At 43.5% G+C, this 20,666-nt stretch overlaps 1 protein-coding gene across 1 annotated transcript in view; it reads left to right on the plus strand.

Moving 5' to 3' along the window:
• The first annotated feature begins 8,990 nt into the window (after nucleotides 1–8,990).
• The window catches only part of LOC308361348 (cyclin-dependent kinase-like 5), a 51,231-nt gene continuing 39,555 nt past the window's right edge, over nucleotides 8,991–20,666 (plus strand). Inside the window, exons 1-2 of the mRNA XM_080833681.1 lie at nucleotides 8,991–9,039; nucleotides 13,611–13,645. Of these exons, the coding sequence (XP_080689807.1) occupies nucleotides 9,003–9,039; nucleotides 13,611–13,645 (72 nt within the window). The 5' untranslated portion in view covers nucleotides 8,991–9,002. The remainder of the gene's footprint in view (nucleotides 9,040–13,610; nucleotides 13,646–20,666) is intronic.

Raw genomic sequence — 20,666 nt, forward strand, 5'->3', positions numbered from 1 at the left:
CGTGGCTATATCTGTGTTCAAAGTCTGATATGATCACATCTGGCACAATGTCATTAACCCAGTTTTTCTGGATCGAGGAATGGCAGTGTGACCTTGAAAAATAAATGACAAAAATGAGTCTGAAATAGATACATCCGTCAGGCAATAGGCTACACATCAGTTGGCCTATAGTCCAGTCATCAGTAACACTAAATTATTATTACTTATTAGTATTATTAGTTGCCAATCATATCAGAATCCCTCTCTCATAAGCCCCCTGAACAATCTGGTGAGTTGTTTTTCATTTTAGATAACTGCAAAAACTGTTAGCATCTAATTGCTATTTTGATTTAGGTCTGATAGCCTCCATGGCAGGATGGAAGCATTCAGCCAAAAGGGAAATGGGGACAAGCCAGAAATTGTAATGAGTGGCTGTGTAATTACAATTTATTTACCCTTCTACACCAACCAGTTTTGAATATCATCACGTTTGGCCATACTATGCATATTGAGTGCTTTAGACATAGAGTCTTAACCAAAGACTGGCACATTGCTGGGAAAACATACAAACAAATCACCAACTGACATACACATAGCCTACTACTGTAACCATGCATTGTTTAGTGTGTTGCTGTTTTTCATAGAGATATGTTTTCCAAACATTAGTGAGATGTCTGCTCAATTTCAATAGGCTTGCTTGCGTGTGAATTTTCAAAGTTCACATGGTTTAAATACCGATACAACCAAAATCACTAAAGCCCATGTCTTAATACCAGAACATGAAACTCTTTGTTATATGAAATAACACCTCAGTGGCGCAGTCGGCTAAGATCTTGCACAGTCTCTTCATGGCCAGTAGATGGCAGGGGGAAATTAAAGTAGGCTAGTCATTGTAGAACTGTAGCCAGGCCACTACATTGAAGGCTGTATGATGAATAATACAATTACAACCAGAACCATTTCAGTGATAGGCCTTACAATAAAAGGACAGAGCTCTTGAGGCTATTAGAATGGTTTGGCTCAAGATATATTCGACATTTCAAAATAACAACCAAACCCACGTCTAAATGTGGTAAGGTTTTACAATAAGAGATAAAAGACTGTTAAAGTATGGCTGTATCCGATTCTTTATCAGCTTCCTTCCTATGTTAGTATACTGGTGAATTGAATGAAATTGCTTTTACAGTCATGGCATAAAGTCTACAGTTTATTTGGATTTCTGCACAGCTAAGTGAACTTCTATGATGTATCAACATTTGAGAAATTGGATAGCTCCGCCTTTAAGGAACACCTCCAGAATACTTTGACTTTCCCCTGCTTTTATTGGCTAAGCTGAACAAGGATGTTCGCATAATATCATGGGATACATTTTGATTGGATACTGTCACGTCAGTCAAAATGGTTGCTATTCGCTGTGGTAGGTTGTCAACTGAGGGATTTGGTTACTGTTGCCGCTGCAATGAAAATATCAGCAGAGGATGCGAGTGGGTGCAGTTTATTAATTAGCAACATTTGAGTAAGTACCTTTATTTGTTTTTCTGTGAGGTTCATTCAGTTGTTGTTATGCTGGTTAATCGCGTCATGATCAGACTCTTTCAAAACTCCACATTTTAATTTAGATCAGAATATCTTGAACAGTTGCAGAACTAACCAGGCTAGGATAGCGTATTAAGGTAACAACGTTATCTTAAACCTTCCACTCGTTGTTTAATTGAGAAAACGGACAATAGTTTGTACTAGTCAAGTAACATATAAGGGGAAGGTTTTGATAGATAACATTTACGTTCATGTTTAGTTGCCAGCGAATGATAACAGGGATGGTTAACTGTTCACCAAATGAATGCGGTGTTCAGAAGTCACATCTGTAGACTACAGTTGGCAGAGGGCTATCTGAGGCTATCAAATCGTTGAATTGCAGTTATAGTTCTCTCGTGACGCCTCTACCTGTGAAACGATAGAAGCCTATAATGTCTAATTACATTAATTAGCTGGTTTCCTAAAACAGCAGGCTTTTCCTCCCTGTCATAGCGGGTTCGTTAAAGATACTCTCCCCCCCAAACACACACACTTACACACACTTACACACACACACACACACACACACACACACACACACACATAGATACAGACACATATCTGGAACATGTAGGAACCACGAATAATTAACACTGCGTATATGTCCGTTTTTTTGCTCTTAGAACAGTAAAAGACTAGCGTATAGAAATAATACATTTTGTTATGTACTGTGGTGTTGACGTTTATGCATGGAACCCGAATTATTCGTCGTTGGTCTACTCTAAGTTTCTCCCCCTCAGTACATTTTTCCAGTCAGTAATTGTCTAACACCTACGCATCTGAGCAGATTGCGTCGACTATGAAAATATTGTTGTGGACAACATCTTTTTGGTGCCAGAGAAACACAGCATTCACCCTTATGTATTTCATGCCCCAATGGACATGTTTAAGTTAAAGTGGTAGCCTATGTTTAAGTGTTGCTCAGGAGATGGGAAGTAGAAGGATTTGTCTCTAGTAGCAACAGGGTCCTTGCCTTGTCTTACAGATAAAAATGTGCTGGGGACCGTAATGTGTAACAACACAGTGGAAAACATCCCTCCAGAGTTACACACCAGATTTTGCCCACATGCTTTTAGGACCTGCTCAAATAAAGGCACAATATCTTTGTAACCTCCCAGATCACCAGTTCACATTCCTTCGTGCTGAATCCTGTTATGTAAGAAAGAGGACTGATCCACAGGAGATTGAGATATTTTGGACTGCTCAAAAATGTAATCATTGCTTGAAATGACAAAGCGTTTAGCAAAACTATTGATAATCATGTGGTGGTAACAGTTGTCCTGCATTTGACATGTCCTCTGGCATGCCATGATCACTGACACAAGCAGGTGAGGATTTAAATTGATCTGCCATTGAAATCATATTAAACTGTTGGACTGTATTCACAGGCTATTCTCATAATCCAGTGGAAATTCTGCTATAAGGAATCTGTGGCATAATTTGTTAAAAATACATGTTTACCTATTTACTGCAAGCAGACAAAGAGAAGATTTTGAGAAGTAGCTCACCTTGACCAATACAATTGGGAAATCCCTGTCAAAGTCAATATTGCTGTCAAATGAAGGGCATTCAGAATCCAATTAATTTTAAGCTAGCAAATCAAAATGGCCATGATATAAGCACAGCACTTTGACATTCCTCTGAACCTGGTCATTTATCATTAACTAAGCCTTTGTTTTCTTGTGTTCTGTTTGCATATCTCTCTCTCTCTTTCCCTCTTTCTTGGGTTTCTAAAAAGCAGCTGTTTAAGTAGTACCGTAGCGGTCAAAGTAAATGCCTAACTTGCATGAGAATGTCAAGGTGTTGTTGCTGTGAGAATCTGAATTCCACCAACTCAATCCATTACCACGCATGATTCATCCTGTTGTTTGACGCAGAGTGTGCAGATCATGACGATTCACTGCACTGTTCAGGGCTCTTCTGAATTCATTACAATCTTCCTTAGGTAGTTTTGAAAAGTGTGTTGAAAGCGGAGCACTAGTCTTTTTTCTAAAAATGTTAATAATACTTGAGTGGCCTCAACCCAATTTCACGTGTTCCTGTAAACACGTGAAAAATATTGGGGGGTGTGTGTGTGTGTGTGTGGGGAGGGGGGGGTTGGCCTGGATATCACAAGATGACAACATCACAACTCAAACTGTCTTTGTATGACTCACTATAATGGACCTTTGACTGTGTATTCTCTGATAGGTTTGCCTTTGCTGCCTAGTGAAGTTTTGTTCAGTATGTTGACATTGTCCGCAAAGTCATGAGTTTGCCCAGTGCATTGAAAGATGATTGATGATTTGTACTCAAGCATATCTCAGGCAGAAAGAATAATGTTTCGGTGATGATTTCAATCCATGAGCTGCCATCTACCAATTATCCTTAATGCATCTCATTAGTACAAAACAGTATCTTGTATGTTGACCTTGCAAAGTGGGCTTTATGGAAACAGAACTTGTTTGTCAATTTACCTCTTTTCATGTGGATGTTTTCCTGACTCGTATGCAATCAAATTACACACGACAGTTGGTCATTGTCCTCCAAATCCTTTTAACAATTAGCCTAGATACAATCAAGTGTCCTGTTGCCAAAAGCCCTCTGTAAATTGATAGCAGAAAGTAATTCACAGAATTAATCTGGTTTGGCCTGTAAACTGCCTCGACAAAATTGATTCATGAAAATAGCTGCTTCTGAGGTTCAATGAGACGGCACAAACTCGCTTCATAATGAAATGGACATTCACGATTGGCTGGTGCTGCTTTTTCTTTCTTTGTGGAGGTAATCCAAAAGGCATTCCACCACGCTGCATGATGAGTCCGTGTCCCTGTTCCCTTTTCGATGTGTCTGCTCAAATTAATATAGCCATCAGGCACACACACTTCATCAAGATGTATGTGTTTGTCAGCTAGACAATTTGCTACCAATTTTCCCCTTGCTCACATCATGCAGATGTTATTTACTCTGACAGATTGGAAGCCACATGTTGGAGGAGACTCTGTAGGAATAGGCCCTACCTCATTTGTTGATGGGGGACTGACGGTCAGTAAACAAGCGAAAGCATGTCCACAGTTGCATGAACATCGTCAGCTGACACCTCATTGTACACATGGAAAACTTGTGTGCTATGGGGTTGGCAAGTGTGACGTCACGGATCCAAATCCTCAGCTGCCAATGTATACTGTAATGTTAAAGCCAATATTTACGGTTGGATTGTAAAACGCCTGCTAAGGTTACGAAGGCAAGGAACACCTTGTTGAAAAGACGAGCCCACGAGGATTCATCTACATTTTAAAGTAAGTCGATCAGACCTTTATATCTCATTCAATGAACTCCATGAAAGTGCGACTAACAAAAAGGACCCAGTGCTGTTTGTGCTAACGTTAGCCACGCTACAATTTCAAACAGAGTTGTGAGTGTGAATGTTATGACAGGTGGCAGCTTGAAAGGGAAAGTTCAGGCTTCCATGAAGAAAAAAGAATATGAGGTGGAGGTGAGGAGAAACATTAGCTAAAATATGTGGGTGTCGACTAGAAAACTGATGTAACTGTTCGATGTTGACGTTTACTATGTTAAAATTGCTAGCGATGGATCCGGAAGTGACGATTTTGGTCTTGGTGACGCATCGACTTGCCAACCCCATAGCTTGTTAGCTGACTGAGGCCAACTGGTAATTTTGGACTGGTTAGTAACTAAGTAGTTTTATGCCTGGGGCACCATAGAAACCCACTTTGAAAGAAAGCTTCTGATCCCAGTCTCACCTCCACATTGAAGGTTGTGTGACCAATTGACTTGACTGGGCCTGGTAGATCAGTATGTTCCGCCTTCTTCGGTACTCATTCACTAGTTCAGTACACACTCAGTACTCATTGGCCTGACCTCCTGTCAGTCACTGCCCCTATCCGAGTTACATTCTTCCGTGCCATCGTCTGCTTTTGCCTCCAGGCCTCTGCAGCTCGTCGAGTCTTCAGACAGCTTGCACAGGTCCATATGGGAGACAGCCACATCAGTCAGCCTAAACAGGGAATGGCAGAAAACAGATTGCCACGTCCCCTCACAGCCACCTATGTCCTGCCTCTCTCAAATGCTGAGTGCTTTTCTCCCAGCTGGAGACAACTCTGATTGACTTGACAACTGCAGTTTCACAGCTCACAATCACTTGTTGCTTTTTTTGCCCCTCCTATTGCTCATATCTGTTTGCGGATGGTTCTATGTCCAAAGACATTATAAAAATTGTGATCGCTTTGTAATCAGTAACAGAACATATGAGTCATCTTGTCTGGATGTGGTCATATTATCCTCACAGTTGTTCATTTAAGTGAGTGCAAACCAAATATCTGCTGAATTCAATGTAAGATCTCACACGTCTCACTATAGATTTCTGTGACAACGTCAAGATGTAGCCTAGTGGAATCACACAGTATACATACAATGGACAATGCCATCCATCTGTCCTCATGGTATTACAGAATATTCAAACCTATAATGGCTCGCCATGTAAGATAAGTACAATGCCAGTGCATAGATAAAAAGTTTCCCCCTAAGGCACGAAGCTGTTGGTAGGCAGTGTGACTCCAAGACATGTTGCGCTTTTTTAATAATATAGAAGCATTCGCCTTGGGGAAGAAAGTGAACAAAGGACCATACGGTTCAGATCTGTTTGATATTCTGCACAGCATGGTATGTGGGCTTTATATTATGGCTGTATTGTAACTTTTTTTGTGAAGTTTATTATGTTCCACAGTTTCCGTAGTCTGTAAATATTAGGACAACTCTGTAAAAGGAACTTAACGGTGATTTCTGCCATTGTATTTGGTGTGCAGGAGATCTTGGGTGCAAATACCCCTATATTAAAGATCATCCTTTCAGAGTCAGAGTCTTGGTCTATGCGTTGTACTGTTAAAAGATACTTTTGGAAGAGACTTGTATGGCTTTTGTCATTGATGTTTCTTGTGGAGCACCTAGCACAGGTGTGCGGTATTGCACATTTGGAGTTTCTCAGAACAGAAGAAGCAAATGCTATGCAAAGGGGTTATGTATAATTTTCTGTCAGTTTCATGCTTTAAGTAGGACACTCTTGAGTGGTCTTATAGCCCTCATTATGGGCTGTCTATCACAATTCTACATTTCTGAAATGGGGTTTCAGATCTGGCCTGGAGAAAAATACTCCATTTCCCTTGATAAAGTGAAAGGCAGAAAATGAAATGAACATGATATGGAGACATCACATAACATTTGATCATTTGAAATAAGATTATTCCCACGTGCACCAATCCATTTTTGTCATGATCTTAGTTTTATCGTCTTTTTTAATGAAACTATTAGAATGCATGTGTCACAAATAGAATGGAAAAGATAAAGATTACTAGGAAAGACTGTTTTTCTCTCTCTTCAAAGTCCTTATTATCAGATGCCATGATGGCAGACATTGGCTGCATATGTTCTCAGTAGGGGAAAGCTAAACACAACCTGCCAGTCATAAAAACACTTCCCACCATGTGTATTGGAAGTGGGAAGACCAATTCTGTGAATTCTGTGGTATTTTAGTGAGCACAGTGAGGCTCTCTGCAGATTGCTGGAAAATCAGTTAATGAGCCAGGAACAGTTTGGATTCCAGCAGAGAATGCAAATGAGGAAGGAGAGACCGAGGGACAGATAGAGAGGGAGAGAGAGAGATATATAGAGAGAGAGATATAGAGAGAGAGGGAGAGAGAAAGAGATAGAGAGAGAGACAGATAGAGAGGGAGAGAGAGAGAGATAGAGAGAGAGGGACAGATAGAGAGGGAGGGACAGATAGAGAGGGAGAGGGACAGATAGAGAGGGAGAGAGAGAGATAGAGATACCGAGGGACAAATAGAGAGGGAGAGACAGAGAGAGAGAAAGAGATAGAGAGAGAGGGACAGATAGTGAGGGAGAGAGAGAGAAAGAGATAGAGAGAGAGGGACAGATAGAGAGGCCGAGGGACAAATAGAGAGGGAGAGACAGAGAGAGAGAGAAAGAGAGAGGGACAGATAGTGAGGGAGAGAGAGAGAGGAAGAGAGAGAGAGAGAGATAAAGAGAGAGGGACAGATAGAGAGGGAGAGAGAGAGAGGGAGAGACAGAGAGATAGAGAGAGAGGGACAGATAGAGAGTGAGAGAGAGAGAGAGAGGGAGAGAGAGAGGTAGAGAGAGAGGGACAGATAGAGAGAGAGCTAGAGAGAGAGGGACAGATAGACAGGGAGAGAGAGAGAGATATAGATGGATAAAGGGGGAGTTAAACAAAGGAAGCAGCCTTTTCAAAAATGTACACATCGCACAGCCTAGCATGTATTACTTCCATCTAGGCAGATCTGTTAGAAACGCTCTGTTGGATTGTTCATTGCATACGTGCATATAGTACCAGCTGTAGTACGGCTCGAGTCCTCAGTGTACCCCGGGGGCTCCAGGTGGTGACTTCCATCAATCAGCTGTGTTTCCCAACAGTGTTAGCCATCACACGCAGCTGCGCTTTCATGCTACTGGGGCTTACGAGCACGAGTTCATTGTAGTGCAGAGGCTTTTTTTTGCATGCATGCATGTTGATCCGCTAGCTTCATGGCTGCAAGGGAAATGGATAGATGAAAAGGAGCAAGATGGCCTCAGAGAGTTAAGCTTGAGCCCCTTAAGCTTGGTGGCAGATAGGTGAAGATGGAGCGTGATGTCTGTAGGTGTTCTCTGTGAGATGAGATAAGAATTGGGTAGCAGGTCATATCAGACACATCTCTGGATGAGCTTGATTGTGGCTGGTTATGTGTGGAAGGAACCCTTTAGGGGTTGAAAAGCATGTTTTCATGCATATTTCAATATATTATGAGACAGTAGCCCTATAAGTCTGATGTCAACACGTGACGTACGTTTATGCACAAGTGTACACCGCTTCTACACATGATTATGCCAATTTTACAGTGTAAGCGGTTCGAAATGTGAAAAGAACAGTGTGTTGGTGGTTCGACTATTAGTCATGACAAGAGAATATGTGGCTATCTCAGGTAAAGATTATGTTTGGCCCTGTAAATAGCCTAGGTAAGTGTGGGGGAAAAAATATGCAGAGGCACCAAGACAGAGCTTTGGGGAACACCAATAGGCTACATAACAGACTTTCAAATAGCTAAGCAGTCAAACCAAATCAGTGTAGGAAAATGGATTGGCGATTTTTCCTTCCAGTTCAGCTTGGGACAATTCACCTGCTTACTTCCTGGCTTTTTCCACAACAAAAGTTTTGAGCGTGTGCTTTTTTTGTTGTCTGTTTTTATATCCAGCCAGGGGTGTGTGACTGTGGGAAGAATGTGGCGTGTGCGATGTTCCACACCCTCTGGATCGCTCCCAGGACCCTGCGCCGGGCCACCCCATGACCTGCTGTAGCCAGGCTCCATCTCTTCTCTCTCCCTGCTGACTAGCCTGCACCCCTGTTGCCTTTCTCCAGGACGTCTCCTGCCATCGGTGATGTGATGAATAAATTTGAAGTGCTTGGAATCGTGGGTGAAGGTAAGTTTGACTTAATTATTTATTTCTTACCCAGAGTGTCCAGAGAATCTTTTTTTTTTTAAAAGCTCAGAGGAATTGACAGCCTGCTCATCAAGTCTTCTGGCACAGGCGTTTGAAAGTCACCTGTTGAGGAAGTCGAGGAGAGGTGTGTATTTATAACCAAACAAAACCTGCTAGTGGATTTTGAGATTCCCATGTCACTGCATTACTGGCCTCGTCTTCTTCCCCCACCTTTGCCATGACTGCTGTCTTTACATTTTACATGAGGCTGAAGAGGGAGATGCCAGGGGATAATGCTATTTATACTCCTCAATGCATCTAACCGTCCCTAGTTCTCCAGCACCAGTGTTATAGGGAAAGGCTCATGCACATATTAGCAGGTTTCAGTTCACTGCCTTGTCACGTAGCATTATTTGCTTCACTGCCGTTTCCCTGAGTATTTATTCCCATCAGCTACCTGGATGATGCTTAGAGGCACGAAGTGTCCCTAACTTTAAAGAGATTTCAGTCTCCCATGTCAGAAAGGAAACCACTGCTACGCATTCGCTGCAAACATGCAAGTTAAATTTGTAATGCATATCCAGTCTAGTGCAGCAATCCATTCTCATGGCATCAAACAGAGTCCCCTAAACCCCTAAAACACAAACACACAAGCACACAAACGAGAGAACATTATGGAAAAGAATTGTCATTCGTTTCTCTCTTTCTTAGCGTATACCTCTGGGATATGACTAATAAACCTGTGTTTTTGTCTGTTTGCTCAGGAAATTATTTATAGGTGCACTGAAAGCCCTCTTGGCTTCCTCACTGCTGATGCAGTTTGTATAACGTTGTCTGCTGATCATCTGGGTGTCTGTGCTCAACTGAAATGGAGTACAAAATGACTGGCCTCACTTACACTCTAATCGCTCTCTTCTTGGTCATTTCCATTTCCTGCGCTATGGGAGGAGCAATGACAAGGACAGAGCTGATGCTGTCAAGCATTTTGTATTCACACCAGCTACAGTGGTCCAGGGAGGGTGTGGTTATTGGCAGGGAAAAAATATATATACTACTGTATATAACCCAGCCTAGCAGAAAATATCGGCGCACAGAAAAGGGCACAAACGCACCAATCAAATAATTTACTCTTCTCCCCAAGCTAAGGTTTAGAGTGCCAAAAAGAACACGATGGCAACCCTGCGTCTGAGGCTGGCTGGTGTTAGATCTGTGCCTGTCACTCAAACCCAAATATCCTGCAGGGCTGGAGAGTGCGCCACTCCTCGGTGACTAATTGAAGGAACTGAAGTGGCAGAGAGCCACGGGGTAATCAGGCCACCCCGCCAGCCCCAGTTCGCCACCTCCGCCACCTCCGCCTGGGCCGCCGCCTCCCATCCGTTCCCTCTCCCGTTGGCCGGCCGACCACGGCGGCGCTATGAGTTAGTGCTGCTAATGGCTCTGGTGCCCCCTCCTAATGCAATTTAACTGCGAAATTATCATTGGGCTTTTTCATGCTGCATTGAGTCAGTTAGAGGATGAGCGATCCAATGAAACACAGGGTGGCATATAGCAGAACAGCAGAACATGTTCACTTGTGTGTGTGTGTGTGTGTGTGTGTGTGTGTGTGTGTGTGTGTGTGTGTGTGTGTGTGTGTGTGTGTGTGTGTGTGTGTGTGTGATGTTTGTAGGTGTTTTTATGTGTGTACGTGTGTGTGTGTATTATTATTTTTTCTGTGTGTTAGGCATGTGTGTGTGTGTGTGTGTGTGTGAGAGAGTTTCTGTTTGCATGTAAGTGTTTCTGTGTCTGTACTTGTGTGTTCATTTGTGTCTGAGTGCTCCACATGTGGGACGTGATGGCTAGTTGGGTTTGTGGCCCAGGCTAGGGTCAATTAATTATTTGGGTTGGATGGAGTCGAGAGAAAATCTCCAACTGGAGCATGATGGAGGAGCCGTGTGCAGGCAGGGGCGGTGTGCAACTTTAATAACATACTCTGAGCACCATTTTTTCTTATTTGGGGCAGAGAGAAAGGCAGTTAGGAGGAGAGAGAGAGCACACCCTCTCCTCTTTGAGGTTTTTTCACACTGATAAAATGTATTTTCCTTATTGTGTTACTAATTGACTTATTGAATTAGGCTGTTATTGAAACACCTAATGATCCATCCAATCTAGGATGACACACTTCTCATTCATTGTGATGTCATTTCATTACATTAAATCTTACAATGTCACGACAATGCTCATGTTCTTGTACATGGTCTAATGAGAGAATGTTCTTCTGTTGAAAGAATGATATAGTAACCGTCTGATTTGCCTGTGTTGTCTTTAACTGTGGAGTAAACATTGCCCATCGGGTTGAGTTGGTTCAAAATATCCCCTTGAGCACACATAAGAAATCAGTCTGTACCTGTAGAACTGCAGCGCTATTACATTAATGTGACCTCATTCCCATGCATGTTAAGAGACAAAGTTAGGATCATTGGGCGTCATCCTCGAACATCTTCTGAATTGTCTCCTGAAATGTTTTCTTACGCCTGAAAATGGGTTGCCTGAATGAGGATTCTTAAATTGCACGCGCATTCTCGTGCACTTGGATTTGCATACACACACGCCCCGCCATCTCCTTATAAGGGCACACAACCGTAGTGTGCAGTCAGAATCGACAGAATCCACTCGAAAGCGACAGTCATGTCAAAGCGGAAAGCGAGCACCGGTCGAGTAAATGCAGACCTAACTTCACCGGTGCAGAGGTGGAGGTACTGTTGCAGAATATAGATGTGTCCATTCTATTCCACAATGGCTATATCCAGGCGATTGAGTTTAGTGATTATTTATTTATTAAGTTACATTTGCAGTGTTTGTGTAGTGTTTTTTTATTTATTTTAGGACATCACTATGCCACGTAGAATCATGACTATAAATGTGAAACGTAATTGTTAATGATACAAATATTCTCGTATTTATTATTATTATAATTATTTAAATCCGAGGATGTCTGTAGAGTTTATGTGAATGCAATCACAAACACGGAGCGGCCCTGTGGGGCATCTGGTGTTGCTTTGAGGAATTGCATTAAAAAAAACTGCTATTTAGCGTTCTGAAATTCTGGTCTAAGTTCAGGTCGAATCCCAGATGAGAAAACTTTCATGAATGCCCTAAAACATCATTAGTGGAGTTCAGAAGAAATTCCTTCTTATTCCTTCTTCATACCTCACGCCACCTCACAGTCAAATCTCTTTTGATCAATTGACCTTTGATAAGAATGTTGAGATGATGGGTATTTCTTTGACTACATACCTACTTATGTCTAAGGAAGTTTGCATTCCCATGACTTGAAAATATCCTTCAAATTCAGCACTGTGAATCTCTACCCCACCAATATACACAAAACTCTCTCTGGCCCCTGGGGTATTTGGAGAGGCCATCTCCGAGGCCTTCAGAGGCTCGACGCTGATTTGCTGATTTGTCTGGAGAGGCATTTGGATGAGCTGCTCTCCAGAAAGCCGGGGGGGGGGGGGGGGGTGGTCCCCAGGGGGGGCAGAGTTTCACACCAGAGCCGACGGCTATCGGAGCTGCCGGCAGACCCTGCCATCGCCTGCTGAGTGCCCCAGTTAGACTCACAGGCCCCTGCCACCCAGTTCAACCCCACGCACACGCTCCAACATTCAAGTTTTATTTCGCACTTCACTGAGTTAGCGCCCAGGCTTCAGCTGCTCCTCACTGGACTCGTGTGTCAAACCACCATTTGACAGCATTTATATGCCATTAAGCACGTCTAGGCTATTGATTTGTTCCGCAACCTATAAAAAAGCAATTACTGACTGACACATTAATTGACATGACTCTTATTTGCTTGCATAGGTGTTAGATTGACCAGCTAATGAGGTCCCATGTCCATTTGTCATCATTAATTCACCTCAGCAGCAGTTTAAGCCAATAGCAAGATTTAACTGTGCAAAGCACAATGTGGATTTGTGAACTTAACGTCGCAAAACAGCAAAAAAAACAGTGTCATATTTCAACTAGAGAGGCCATATATAGTTTTGCTGATTTTTAAACAGAGCAGCAGTTGTCAACAGGCAGTTTCCTTCCTTCATCTTTCAAATATGTCAATTGAACCTTCAGATGGTTCAGTGCCTAAGGAATGTTTGTATTTGTACAATTGAATTCAACTGATGCGCCTGGTCAGGCTTACATCAGTGGCTAAAACCAGAGAGCACTGAATTCCCCAACGCAGGGCTCTCTGTCTTTGCAGTGGGGCAGAGACAGCTCATATGTATTCCCCCAGCACTTCTGGACAGACGGCTCGGCTGCGGCGGCGGTAGTCACAAAAATCCCCCTTTAATGCCCTCCTGTTTGTCTTAATGTCAGATTTGTCACTGAAGGTGACACTATTCCAACGTGCATATCAGCAGTGCGGTGGCTCCATTCATTCACATATCACAAAATGAGGAGGGGAAAAAAACGCAATAATAAAACAGTAGCCTTCTGTCAGCTTTTACAAGGCATCTCATTTGCAGTGAAAATATAGTATGATTATGGGAAGTGTGATAGGACTGCTGATGGATTTATTTGCACATTTCTCTCCCCCTCAGGAGCCTATGGTGTAGTCCTGAAGTGTCGACACAAGGTAAGAAAAAATAAACCCTTTTCCTGCCTTAAAGGCACAACACTAAAACAGTCTTTTATTTCATATTGATGTAAATTTCCTTTATAAACATTGTGTGAAGATTTTTGCTCGGACTTGATTAATGAAGAAGTTAGGGAGACCTGTTACTGTAAATATTGCCATAAAACCGTTCTTAAGAGACGAATAACCTTCTATGCTGTGGAGTGTGTATTTAACTGAATAAGTTTAAGCTTTTTGGTGTTTTGTATATATAACACCCATTCACTAACTCAACGGAGGAAGTTCTCTTTTACATTTCAAAGCCGATGCTGTGAAACAAGCATGGGGGGCATTTGGATTAGCAGGGGCGACGGGCCCGCCTGTATTTCTGCTGATAGAGGCACTCCTTAATCCTGTGAGGGCTGAATTTAGACCAGGGGGGGAGGTTTAGCTATCTATCAGCCATGTAAATATGATGCTCCAGGATCCCAATTAATTAAAGCTGGATTCGGCATCTGATGGGAGTTTAAGACATGGCTGAGTCATTAGTTTGTTTGCTTTTAATTATACCGCTCTGATGTCACAGAGGAGGAAATGTGAGCATAGTATCTAAGTCTTTGATATTGGTGTCTTCTGTCCTTGCCATGTAGCCTTGCTGGGTTTTTCATCCACCTTAAGAAGTGTGATGTCTGTTTTTTGGCTGGTGATGGACGATCTGAAAATCCTGGATTGTCTGCTGTGGCTTGTCACCGTCAACAGAGAACAATATGAGAACAGAAAACATGATTGTGTTCAACTTAGACATAGTCAGTGTATCATACGTAACAAGATAAGCCCCTTGAAGAAAAGAATCTGAAAATCCTGGTTTGTTTGCTGTGGCTTGTCACGGTAAACAGAAAACACGATGAGGACAGAAAACATGATTGTGTTCAACTTTGACAAAGTCAGTGTATCATACATAACAAGATAAGCCTCTTGAAGAAAAGACTAAAATAGCACATTTCTGTTTTTGGTTGCTAAATTAATCATTATATAATTTACTAAACATAATGTGAAACCTTGTTGTTGCATTGCTGAGTCTCACTCTTATCTCCCCTCAAGCATAGCAGGCCATGTGAAAGTGACATATTGCATGCACGAGGAGAACATGGATACAGCAGATGTTCATGTGAATGTGAGGCCAGAATTCGCCTCCATCTCTGTTGGGTTCCACTGTGGAAGCCAACATAACCCATTGTCATCACCGGGGAAACCGTACAAGGCCTTTATGACGTGCCATGTTGAACTGTAAAGCGACATGTATTTTCACTGACTCATTCCATTCTAGCTTTTATGTGTTAAGGCTAACATTGACAGGTAACCTGTCCCACAAAACCCTTGAGGCTTAAGAATACAATGCTGGGATCTGATGCTCGCAGGTCTCTGCCATGCACAGATCCGGCTCCTGCAGAGACATTTTTATGCTGATGGGTGAGCTGCCCACTCGTTTCTCCACCCCCTTCCTCTCTCTTTGTCTCTCTCCAAACTTGAAGGACGGCCACGGGCTGAGAGATTTATTTAGAATCCACCACATCGCCAGACTCCTGACAAAGCCTCCCTCCCTCCCTCCCTCCATCCCCCCTGCCAGTCCTCTCCTGCAGACCAGGGCAGATGGTCACTCTATTTCAGGGCAAGGCCAGCGCGCATTCTGCCACCTCCCGGTGGCTGCAGAGAAGAGACTATGGTGCCGCCTGTAGCGTGTGCGTCACTCTGTCGGCTCTCCAGCAATGTTGCTCCTAGCGCCATAGGATATGGCTCCCATCCCTAAGACACTAAGGCGTCGGACAGTGCAGCTCTGTTTGAAAGTTAAGGTTACTCACAGGTCAAGCGAGCAAACCAAACGACTCCAGGAGTGGCTGCGGCTGAGTGTCTCTCTTGTGTCCTTCACCTGCCTCCAATGGCAGGCCGACATCAATCATTCAGCTTATTGATCGGCCAGGGAGAAAACTCAAACGGGTGTCAATACGTTTGATTGGTGGGTCATGACTCTCAAACTGACAAACCGCTCCTGCTGTGTTTGTTGATGGCGTAAAATCATCCATCGACCTGTTTCTGTTGAGTCCCTTTGGCCAAAGGGCAACAGGGTGACTAAATCTGGTGCAAGCCGAGGCAAAAGGCCCAGCGGACGCTGCCACTTTGTCAGTGTCATTTACTCTTGAAAGACATTGATATAATAAACTGTGTCTCCCTGTTGGTAAGGGACTGCGTATGGTGACGTGAAGATGTACCATGTGCAGGGCCATTGTATGTGTTGCGTGGCTCTGTTGAACGGAGCACTGTTGACATTAAATACTTAGGCCCTTCATGGTAAGGGTGTGTTTCTATAGTTTTGACTTCAAACCTAGTTTCTTTAGTTCACTAAAAGTCGTAGTTGGACATAAGCTGTGACTAGTGACGCATAGTTGTATACTTGGCTTAGATCAGATCGTAAGTCAGCCATCCATAGAAAGCCAGTTTGTTCATCCACAGCAAGTTCATCCATAGCAAACCAGCAAAACCGTTGATGAAATAAAATCACTGAAAGTCTCCCATGACTGAGGAAAACGTGTGTAAACAAGCCCTTGGCAAAGTAGAATGCAGTTGTTTGTAACACAAATGTCCCAGGATATTAGGCTGAGCGGTAGGATTTTCCACTGAATTTTATGTGCCTGTTTATGTGCATCTGCATGGCTGGAAAGAAAAAAACAGGCTGTTTTTGTTACTTGGTAAAGCCATAAAGTTTGGGTAGTCATGGTACAGTGCAAATCTCCAGACTAAGGGTCTGTGGTATCTTGTAGACAACAGGAAGAAATCATTCTATATTTAATACTCCGGTCCCTTTTGTCGGCCCATTTAAATGAAGCATTGTTCCCTGCCTTGAGAGCTTTCTGAAGTAAATAATAATGTAGCATATCCCTCCAAAGACTAGCTCACATCTTCCCAAGATATTATTATGTTAATAGCATCGGTGAAAGGTCACATTCAATCTACTTTGTTGAATCAAAAAAAGAGAGGAAAAAATAATAATAACGGCTTAGCAAATATCGTTTGCTTCTTGGCTGTATAAGCAATGTTGTTGCCATGATTGTCAGCACATATGTTGTTTTATGTTGTCATTAAAAATGTGTAGGGCATTCTCACTTGACTTTCCAGCTAAACTGAAGGACATGCAGACTACTCTTAATGCAGGATACATACAGGTACAACCATAGAAATAGAATCCTATAGATAGGTCATCAGTGCCCTACTTTTGTGTGCCCAGCCTCCTACTTTGTCTGAGAGCTTAATGAAGCTTGTGCTATAGGTTCCATTTACATTTAGTCATTTAGCAGACGCTTTTGTCCAAAGCGACATACAAAGGAGAGAACAGTCAAGCTAAGAGCAATAAAAACCTGGTGTAACAATAAATACTACTTTACATAAGAAATAGAAAACGACATAGAAAGAAAAAGAAGTGCGGGACTGTAACTGCTGAGGTGCAAGTTAAGTATTAGTCAAGGTGCCAGTTAGGAAGGGAGATGCTCTCTGAAAAGTGGGGTCTTCAAAAGCTTCTTGAAGGTAGAGAGGGACGCACCTGCTCTGGTAGTACTAGGCAGTTTGTTCCACCAACGTGGAACTACAAATGAGAATAGGTTCCATTCAGTCTGGTAATCTATAGTGCCAATCTTATTGCAGACATTGATTGGTTCTACATAAAACAAATGTACTACACTAGTAGAGGTCCCTGTGGTGCTTAGAATCCTCTTTCGCATTTGATATGGCATAGTTGTGAGTGGTTGACCAGTGTGTGATATTGTGTTTCTATGGGCTCAGCTGCACAGTGCACTGTGTGTGAAATGAGAATGTTGTTATTTTGTGTGTTTGAGTGTGTGTGTTTGAGTGTGTGTGTGTGTGTGTGTGTGTGTGTGTGTGTGTTTCATGTGGGCACAGTGAGAATTCTCTCTCTCTTTCTGTCTTTCTGTGTGTGTGTGTATGTGTGTATCATGTTGAGACTGTATGAGAGCCAGTGTTCTGGGTGAACTGGGTACTCAGATGAATGAGAGGGGGGCGGGGTGGTGGTGTGGTGTGGTGTGGCCCACTGTAGTCTGCATCCCCAGCCTGTAATTACTGTGCTTTATAATTCACACTCTGATTGATCCAAAGCCATCTCCAAAAGCAGCTGCACACGCCAGGCTCTCCATTAGAGCCCCAGCCGCTGTAGCGCTATGATTAGGCCCCTGATTATCACCACACAAAAGCAGGCTACACTTCAGCATACTTTTAGCCTTTATTTATAGCCCCTTGGTTAACACATGTCGAAACTGACACGTTTCTCTGTCATCTGTTGTTCGCGCTCTGCGTCTTCCAAGACTATATGACACAGTTGTTTGCTGACGTTGAGTTTTTTTGTGTGGTGCGTGTTGTATGGGTGTGTGTACTGCATGTCCAGGCATTAGGTACATTTCTGTTTGCAAACATGACTCATAGTATTGTTTTCTTCTGTACTATAGTAAGGGCTGAACAAGAAAGAGAGAGAGAGAGGGAGAGAGAGAAAGAGAGAGAGAGAGAGAGACATCAGTGTGAAAGGGAGGAAGGAAAAGCAGTGAGAAAGTGAGAGAACGAGGGAGGGGGGTTGGAGGTGTCAGCTCTCTGCTGCTGCTGTATGACTGAGGTGTGGCTGGTAACACCTCGAGCCAGGGTGTGCATCTTCCTCCTCCTCCTCCTCCTCTTCCTCCGAGTTCTCCGAGGGCACACACAGAGAGGGGCCGGATGAAAGCCACCTCCGCACCAAAGCCGCCCTGCTCCACCCATTTCCCTCTGCCGTGCCGCTGCCCTAGAACAGCACCAGGCCAACTGTGGAGGGCACGCCTGGCAGGGCATTCATTCATCCAGAGCCTCCTCTCTAATTCTCACATCAGCTTTGGTGCCATCCAGTGCCATCCTGCGTGTGGCTGAGCTCCATGCTCCTGATGGCCGTGCAGTTGTTCTTGTCTAAGTGACTTTAGTGTTGAATGTCGGTGATGGCCAACTCAACTACGTGACAAGGGACATTTCACCGACACGCCACGCAGGGATTGCCACGGCTCTGTCCCGAAGCTCAGGTGCTCGTGCAGCAGTGTGTTTTGATCCTTGGTAAGCTGAATGTGTGTATGTGTGTGGCATCACTCTGCCTTGCCCAGTAGATGCGGCACACGCATGCCCACGCCAGCCTGAGCCTGGTGTTCCGTCTCTTAATTGAGAGGAGAGAGGTGGGCGTGGCGGCCGTCCGCAGCTGATGGCGCGTGAAGGGAGAAGCTAATTATGTCCCACAAAGGATCCCAGATGACCCGCTGCACAGGCGCCCAGTGCTGCTCCACCGCCACCATGCTTGCCCACTGGAAAGGACAGGAAGCCACTGCCTGCCTGGCTAATTGCTGGAGATGAGATAGGATAGGATTGAGGTTGGAATGACGAGCCGTTGGGAGGGAGAGAGGGAGGGACGGACAGAGGGGGAATGGGATCAATCAGAGCCTCTTTGCTGTAGGGATGGATGAGAGAGAGCCTCCCTGTAGGACCGCAGACAATGGCTGTGTAGAATGAGAATTCCAGGCATGCCTTTGCACATGAACATGAAAAGGTGGAGGTGGGAAAAGGTGCATGTGGGTGTGTGTGTGTGTGTGTGTGTGTGTGTGTGGGTGTGGGTGTGGGTGTGGGTGTGGGTGTGGGTGTGGGTGTGTTTGTGTGTGTGTGTGTGTGTGTGTGTGTGTGTGTGTGTGTGTGTGTGTGTGTGTGTGTGTGTGTGTGTGTGTGTGTGTGTGTGTGTGTGTGTGTGTGTGTGTGTGCGTGTGTGTGTGTGTGTGTGTGTGTGTGTGTGTGTGTGTGTGTGTGTGTGTGGGTGGGTGTGTACGCATATGATTGCACTGTGTAGATTCCCCTTTCTGGTGAAGCACACCACACACCATTTATATGTGTTGATTTGTCAACCCAGCCAATACAAGCACGTAATTGAACCTTGCACAGTCATTTCCATCCCCCATCCACATTTTCAGCATCTTTTGCCTCCCTCCAGAATGTTCTTATAGTGCTGTGAGGAAATGGGGTCAACATTAGACTCAGAATAACCCTATGAGTTCTTGTTTATTGAATGTTCTGGAGCACTCTCTGAGTTATGCCCTGTGAACGCGTTGTTTTGCAATGCAGAGGAAGGGACATAAATAATGGATATGTCACATATGCGAAAAAGCTGTTTATGTCAGACACTATTAAACATGGCAGGGTGGAAGTAATATTTATTTTTCTCCCCGCTTTTGTCATTTTCATACAGGCTTTGACAATGACTTGCCCCGTCCCCTTTTTTCCTTCCCAGCAGAATAGCACTTGAGTAATAACAGGGCATTACATCTATTTTTTACTTTGTGAAATTAATGTGATGCTTCATGCTGTGTCACATGCTTGTACTATTTTAATCTATACTGACTAAAGGCATCAGCCGCTTTCTTTAAGCATTAGCACTGACAAGATTCAGCTTCAAAGGGCCCTGATCAATGGAAATTACCTCTTACGGAGCATAATGCCTCCTGTGTTTAGTACCTTATGATAAGAAATTTACCATTCAATAAATAACAAGACTGACTTTCAGTGCAAGACAGAAGTATGGTCTTGATTTTTCAGAGAGTTATTTTTGATAGACAAAAGTGTTTTGTTGTGTGAACAGTTTAACACCTCAAATCGGCCTAGGGTTCATTTAGGGATTGTGGCATTAAAAGATTCTTTTCAAACATTTGCAGATTCTTTTTAAAGCAAACTGTGGTGCACTATGTTTGAGGATTGAATCATCTGTATTTTTAGAGAAAGTGATGTCAGTTTGAACACAGGGTGCTGGTGAGTTTGGTGTTGGGACACTGAGTGTAGGACATTGGGTGTTGGTGAGTTTCTGAGAGAGTGGTGTGGTTTTTGCAGACCATCAACTGATCTTGAAATCTTGGTTCATGTGGTTTAAAAGTGACACGTGCAGTTTAGCCTGTGACTCAGTAAGATCTGAGGCCATCCTAATGCCTGGAGCGGA

The sequence above is a fragment of the Sprattus sprattus genome (genome assembly GCF_963457725.1).
Source record: "Sprattus sprattus genome assembly, chromosome: 2".
Classification (NCBI taxonomy): Eukaryota; Metazoa; Chordata; class Actinopteri; order Clupeiformes; family Clupeidae; genus Sprattus; species Sprattus sprattus.